We start from the raw sequence: 6,557 nt of genomic DNA on the forward strand, positions 1-6,557 counted from the left end.
ATAGAATATATTTAATATATAGGCGTGGATATAGGGAAAAAAGTACAACGACCAACGCTCTGAGGTTGCACCAAGATCGCAACACGCAGCGGCTGCAATCCACGCCCGTCTTGCCGACCTGCCCTACTGCAACGATAGTACAGCTATAGCTCGCGACGATATAGATTCAGTTTACTCGAGATATTGTCTAGAGGACTCCTGCTTGGTATCGTCGTCATTAGGAAAGCGAACCCTTCTGCCACGAAGATTGCGGCGCGCTAATGCTATGGATTGCGGGTGGCACTTCATTTGAATGACGTGGAGCTGTTGAGCCAAAATGCGTCCTCGCACCAAACGCGTTGCAGCCCACGGGTCCATGATAAATCACTTGTGGCGACGTACAAGACGTGAGAACGTGGTCAAATCCCTTGTTGACATCATTGTGTTTTCAAGATAGGAGAGTGGAAGTGTTTAGGTGTGCAGGTGACTATGGTCGTAAAATTGCTTCGTGCACGCGTTGCGGGCGTGGGTGCCATTGTTGCCGACTTGCGACGCGCCGACGCCGACGGACTCGGAGCTGAGCACGAAGTGGCCATTATTGCGCCGGAACTGCGAGTTGCCCGTCCGGAGCGTGTAGAACGTGTCCCGGTGGCTCTTTTGGTTGAACTCGGTCACTTGGGTGCGCCCAATGTCGTAGAGGAACTTGGTTTCCTTGAGACCTTCGGGAAACTGGTGCTTGGCGTCGATGGCATCCTCGTCTTCCTCGTCCGGGTGCGTCGCCCGGTGCTTGGCGATACCGGTCTGCGCGATCGTGTCTTCCCGGTGCAACGTCTCGCGGTACTGCTCGGTGCGTACGTGGCTCATAAACTCGTCGCGTCGACTCGCGTCTTTGGTGCCAAATCCGGCCTTCCGCGTCTCGGGTGGCTGCGTCTTGAGGTACATGACGCCGTCGACGAGAGGATCCGACGCATATATCTTCCTCTCAAAGTACCCTTTCCCATCGCACGTGTCTTTTGCTGGCGCGGTCTGGAATTGCTTGCTCTTGTGCCGGTCGCTCTTGCCTAGTTGGAAAAATGATGACGTGGCAGCACGTCGTGCAACCACTCGCTACCTTCAATGATGTGCGGGTCGCGGTACGGGTCGCCAACGCTGAGGTAGCTCTTGGCGATGTTCTTATTGAGCTCCTTCGAGCGGTACATGGTGTGGGAATGCGCTCTCGGTACGATTACGGAATGGAAAGCGCTTGGAATTGGGTCCATGGCCTAATTTTAGCGACACACCAACGCCAGAGCGCGAGCCAATCAGCCGGCCAACAATACGTCGCCGATCTTACCGCCCAAGATGACGTCCCATGGTTAGCTTCGCGTCCGCTGCGTAAAGAAGCAGCCGCTGCGTCGACTCGCCTCGATGGATTGAGCAACAAAAATTGAGAGCTCGCTTTACGAGTGGACCCATGGCTGCAGCTACAGCAACCATTTGTCAATGCTAGTATTGCAATTCATTTTTGCAGTGCGTACGACGTGGGTGCTAGTAGGTCCTTGCTCTGCCTGATCGGTCGGGTCGACCGATGCTTCCTTGAAGTCCAGCGACGCGCCGTACATTGTTTGTACGAAACGTATATTTATTGTACAAGCCGTACGTACATGCGTACGTAGAAACAAGCGCGTCATCTGTCCTGTGATTGGCCCCTTTTTAGACGCAAATTTGTTGCAAGCCGAAATCCGCCAGCAGCAGGAGCATGTTCATCGTCGTCGGCCCTGGCAGCAACCCGTACGTCGTCGGCCTCGTCATCGCAGTGCAGCTGCTGCCCGGGCTCTTGGGCCGCAGCGCGGTCCCGATCTCGGGCGAGACCTTGCTGCTGCTGGGCCTCGCGTTCTATGCGCTCTATCATCTCTACGTCCACCGTGACGTCATCCGCGCCGACGGCCTCGCTGGGTTTGTCTCGACGCTCTTTGGCCCACCAAGCGAGGCCGCACCGAGCGTCGACTCAGAGCGCTACGACCGCGTGCTCAAGACGATCTCGGGCCTGCCCACGGAAGAGTTCAAACCGCTCGCGCACATTGGCATCCACGAGCTCAAGGCGCGTCTGCGCCTCCGCGGCGTCGACACAAAAGGCGTCCTCGAGAAAAACGAGCTGGTCCAGAAGCTCCATGACTTTCGAGGTGGCCCGAGCGAGTCGTGCTGCATCTGCTGCGAAGACTACGTCGAGGGCGACGTACTCCGGCTCCTCTCCAAGTGCAAACACGACTTTCACCTCGAGTGTCTCGACAAGTGGGCGCTCACACTCGCGACTTCGACGCGGGACCCGTCGTGCCCGCTCTGCAACCAGTCCCTCGAGTAAGCCGTGAAATGTTGATGTGAATACCGTTTGATTTGTGTGTTTTTGGAAGTCGACATGGTCCAAGCAGCAAAAGAGATGTACTATATTTGTATGGTCGCCAGAAAAATCATCATTGTCTACTACGGCGAGAGCGACTTCAAGTCTTCGTAGCACTGCGCTTCGAGTGCCAGAAGCGCATGTTCAATGCGACGGGTAATGTCCGAGTACAGCGCGTGCTCGGATGACTTGGAGACCCACGAGTCCGGGCCCTACATCATATTGAGATGATACTACCTCTGGCGTGCAGACATGGTTTTGTTGTGTACCTCGGCGCCTTGGACGCGGTCCTTGGCGTATTTTTCAAAGAGGTCGTCAAAGTAAATGGGCTCGCCCACGCGCACATGGACGTGGTTGCCCGTTGTCGGGATCATGCTCTTGAGCTTGTGGTTCGCGTTCTGGGGCATGACCTACGGGGACAAATCTTCGCTACAGAACAGCATATCGGGTGTTTGACGTACTGCATCGAGGCCGAGGTGGTAGATCGGCACGACGATCGGTGTCTCTTCTGCGCGAGCAATGAGCTTCCCGACGCCCCACTTGAGCCCCCCGATGTTGGTTTGCATTGGCTCGTCGCGCTGGCCCAAATCTAAATCGGCGCAGCTACATGGCAAGCCGGTCGGCGCAAGAGGTAGGACGTACGGCCGCCTTGAACGATTTTGCCTTCGGGGAAGACATGGACCCACTCGCCCATCTGCACCTTCTTGAAGAGATCGTGAAGCATCGGGTGGTCAATGCCGGCGCCGCGCTTGATCGGCAGCGTCTTGGAGCCGTAAAAAACGGCCGAGAGCAAGGGGCCCTTGGTGTAGCAGTACTCTTGGCTGCACAACCCCCAGCGAGAGACGCGAGGGTTCGCGCACGCCCACGGCAGCATGCGTGCAAAGAGCGCCGGGTCATCAACCGTCGACGAGTGGTTGGTGACCGTGATGAGCGACCGGTGGCGCGGGCGCGCGAGGATCCACTTGGCAAGCGCGTCTTCGTTCTGCATCGAGAACGAGTTCAAGGCGCCCAAGTACACCTTGGCGACGAGCGTCGCGGGGTAGAAGAGAAAGGTGGCGCGGGCCGCGTTGTAAAACACCTCGGGCAGGCGGTCGCGCGTCGCGACGTGCTGGGCGTGCTTGGCGAGGTAGTCAGGGCTGCCATCGTCGGCCGGCGGCGCGTCCATGCAGAGGCCGGCGACGCCGACCGCGACCGTGGCGCCGGCGCCAAGGCCGGCAATCTGTACCGCGCGTCGGAGGGCCATCGATCGACTTGACCAAAAGCTCGTTCGAGATGCAAGGCTGCGATTGGTTCACCCACCACGTGGTTGCATAAAATGCAGCATACCGCAAATACCTTGCGGTTTGTATGTGCTTTAATTGCGAACTTTATTCGATTGCGTAAACAATAACTGGGATATGCCCGCGCGGTGGTATTTCTAAACGATAAAAATGGTCGCTCGAAACACCGCATTTGTGTTTTCATAACCGAAAATGCCTGGCTCGCAAGCGCCCACTCGAGGCTACAGCAAAGGAGGACGACATTTGATCGCGTTCGATACCCTCTGCTAATATAACAAGAGCGATAGGGCTACTTTGCACACTAGGAGCTGTGTACAGACCGGTGAACGTCATCCACGGCGATGGTTAGGCTCGGATATGATGCGATGCCATTGGCCAAAATACTACCGACCAATGACCAATCCAAAAGTACCATCTTCAATGCACTCGGTATTTGTATAGAGACGTGGACGTGCACGTCAACAGAGCAGCCAATCATAACAAAGCGATGACAACAACCATTTCATTTTCTCATTGTGACACCATGGTCGCTCGCAAACGGAAGCCAGCGGCGGCGCCGGAGGACGTCTCAACGACGCAGCGCCCAGCGCCGCTCAGCTCTGATGGCCCGCTAAATGCGGCACGGCGCGAGCTCAAGATTATCGCAGAAAGCCTCGAGATCGAAGGCAAGGACCCTGCATGGGGCTCCAACGAGTGCATGGGCAGCACACATGTCGCGCGCAAGCAACCAAGGACTGGCCCAACTACGCGTCGATCGACGACACATGTACTGCGACTGGGCCAAAGGCAAGAAGCCGAACGTCGAGATAAACTTTCGCCGCTGCGTCCTCGTCGTGTGGCCGCAAAGCCGATCGTTTCTTATCGCGGGTTTCAGGCCCAACCTCGCGCGCGCACTCGCTTTGGCTGGCCACCGCGACGCTTTGCAACGTGGCGATCAGCGCGACGTCCATCTTGTCGACAGAGCTCGTGAGCGCACTCGAGCTTGCGACGACGGTCGGCGGGTCGGCTATCGGTGCACGTGCAACGCTCGGTCAAGTCACGGCTCCTCCGCTATCGACCGCCGACCTCACGATCGCATTTTGCATTGCGACGACCCTCGGCGCCGACGACGAGGCCAAGACCATGGTCCAAATGTGGGCGCCCCGAGAGGCTCTCTGTCGACGACGCCGTCTTGTTCGTCGATGCACTTGGAGCAATGCTTGCGGCGTTTCCCGCTGCTTGCAACGGCGCTCGTCTCCGTTGTGTTGCAGACGCTCCAGCGCGAGTGACCTTGCCGTCGCCTGCCCTGGCCACCTCGACGCCATTTTGGACTCGGTCACGGGCTCGTTTTCGTTCGCAGGCTTCCAAAAGCTCGATGCCATCGTCGTCGCAGACGGGAGGCCACGCGCCTCCTCCAGCTCTTTGTCCGAAAGCCCACGTGTTCACAGACCATGTCGACACCGCCAGAAGGCGCTTTCAAGACCATCAGTTGCCTCGACGACGATCCTCACAAGCCTTACGACATACGCATAACGTGCAATGTGTCGTCGACATTGCCGTTGCCGCCCTGGCGTAGCCCGACATCAACATGGCGGTGATCGTGGCCACCACGACGTCCGTGCAGAATACGCTCTTGCCAAAGGCCCTGGCCGGCGCGTCCCACTGCGCGACAACCGATGCGTATCGATGTCTTGCCCACCACCGCCTGTCGCTGCTGTCGGTCGACGGGACGCCGCCGCCGGTGCCGTCGCACCCACATGTGCAGGCTTTCCTACGCGGTCCATTGTCGATTATGCAAGTGCGCGGGTTTCTCACTCCTTCGCCAAGCGCGCGAGTTTGCCATCCGCGCGATCCCTCGCGCGAATGGCAAGTACGACCCCCGGTGCCACGCCAGTGTGCTGCCAGTGGTCTCGGTCGCCGGCAAGGCCTCCGTCGTGACGCTCACCAAGACGATGGACTACTGCTGCCACGCGATCGTTGCTTGCCAGCGATGCGACGCACTCCGATCGCTTCGGCAGGCATCGTCGCTACAAAAGAGCTCGTCTAGCTAAGGACTTATCGAGCCATTGGCGAAACAACAGGACGACTTGTGTGCTGTGGTTGGTGGCATTGGTTATCCGACTGCAGGCGGGAGTACAGAAGTGGTTCCAGAACGGACCTTGGACTCGGATGTAGAAGCAGCCCACCGCATCCCGCGGCGTCGAAGGGCTGTCAACCGGAAGGAAGAACTGGCGCGGACAAAATGAATTGCCTCATCCTGCATCCTCCCAACGAACACACTTTGCAATGGCTTCACAAGCTATTAGCTCGTACGTTGAAGGCCTCTTATCGTGTTGAGTTGTGGTACCTGCTAGACCATTGCACGACAGAGCAAGCTGCCGACTTGGCTCCACACGCAAGGTAAAGACTGCCAAGGCTGCTGTCACTTGACAAAGGAGTACGTTCTCGACTTGGTCGGCAACAGAAAAGTTCGCGGTCAGGTGTGATGAAGGCGACGAGAATGTAGAAAGCATAGCGCGTGTATAAGTATAGGTAGTTAAGCAGCTCTAAGATTCTCTATCGATGACCTTTCTTGCGCATTTACTCCTCGTAGCCGTCAAGGTCCGAGTCCGAGTAGTACTCGCCACGCTTCTCGGCGTCCTTCTTGGCCTTGAGCTTGGCCTTGAGCTCCTTGCGGGTGAGCTTTCGCTTGACCTTGGTGACGACCTTGTTACCGAACGCGTCGACCGACTCTTCGGCGTCGATCTGCTCGATCTTGGTCTTGTCTTCGGCGACCTGGCCCTCGATCGAGAGCTGACCGGCGACGACGTTCCACGTCTCGATGGCGAGCGCATCCGTGAACTCACGGTTGTGCGAGATCAAGACGACACCGCCGCCAAACTCCTTGATGGCACCGGCAAGGGCACCGAGCGAGTCGCGATCCAAGAAGTTGGTCGGCTCAT

At 57.6% G+C, this 6,557-nt stretch overlaps 5 protein-coding genes across 5 annotated transcripts in view; 2 read left to right on the forward strand and 3 right to left on the reverse strand.

Moving 5' to 3' along the window:
* Positions 1–393: 393 nt before the first annotated feature.
* On the reverse strand, positions 394–1,204 carry SPRG_06617 (hypothetical protein). Its single transcript, XM_012345434.1, has 2 exons — positions 1,091–1,204; positions 394–1,040 (listed from the first exon to the last, which is right to left on the reverse strand). The coding sequence occupies exons 1-2, from the start codon at positions 1,176–1,178 to the stop codon at positions 451–453; spliced, it is 678 nt and encodes a 225-aa protein (XP_012200824.1). The 5' UTR covers positions 1,179–1,204; the 3' UTR covers positions 394–450.
* Positions 1,205–1,717: 513 nt separating this feature from the next.
* On the forward strand, positions 1,718–2,320 carry SPRG_06618 (hypothetical protein; the record flags this gene model as incomplete). The annotated part of the gene is made up of 1 exon (XM_012345435.1): positions 1,718–2,320. The coding sequence occupies one exon, from the start codon at positions 1,718–1,720 to the stop codon at positions 2,318–2,320; it is 603 nt and encodes a 200-aa protein (XP_012200825.1).
* Positions 2,321–2,379: 59 nt separating this feature from the next.
* On the reverse strand, positions 2,380–3,623 carry SPRG_06619 (hypothetical protein). The gene is made up of 4 exons (XM_012345436.1): positions 2,999–3,623; positions 2,818–2,945; positions 2,626–2,766; positions 2,380–2,568 (listed from the first exon to the last, which is right to left on the reverse strand). Exons 1-4 carry the CDS (start codon positions 3,597–3,599, stop codon positions 2,440–2,442), a joined length of 999 nt encoding a protein of 332 aa, XP_012200826.1. The 5' UTR covers positions 3,600–3,623; the 3' UTR covers positions 2,380–2,439.
* Positions 3,624–4,159: 536 nt separating this feature from the next.
* On the forward strand, positions 4,160–5,666 carry SPRG_06620 (hypothetical protein; the record flags this gene model as incomplete). Its single annotated transcript, XM_012345437.1, has 4 exons — positions 4,160–4,329; positions 4,575–4,761; positions 5,192–5,356; positions 5,415–5,666. 4 exons carry the CDS (start codon positions 4,160–4,162, stop codon positions 5,664–5,666), a joined length of 774 nt encoding a protein of 257 aa, XP_012200827.1.
* A 529-nt stretch (positions 5,667–6,195) lies between these two features.
* The window catches only part of SPRG_22187 (hypothetical protein), a gene marked incomplete at both ends in the record, with an annotated part of 963 nt that continues 601 nt past the window's right edge, over positions 6,196–6,557 (reverse strand). Inside the window, one exon of the mRNA XM_012345576.1 lies at positions 6,196–6,380. Within this exon, the coding sequence (XP_012200966.1) occupies positions 6,196–6,380 (185 nt within the window). The remainder of the gene's footprint in view (positions 6,381–6,557) is intronic.

The sequence above is a fragment of the Saprolegnia parasitica genome (genome assembly GCF_000151545.1).
Source record: "Saprolegnia parasitica CBS 223.65 unplaced genomic scaffold supercont2.23, whole genome shotgun sequence".
In the NCBI taxonomy this organism is placed as follows: Eukaryota; Oomycota; class Saprolegniomycetes; order Saprolegniales; family Saprolegniaceae; genus Saprolegnia; species Saprolegnia parasitica.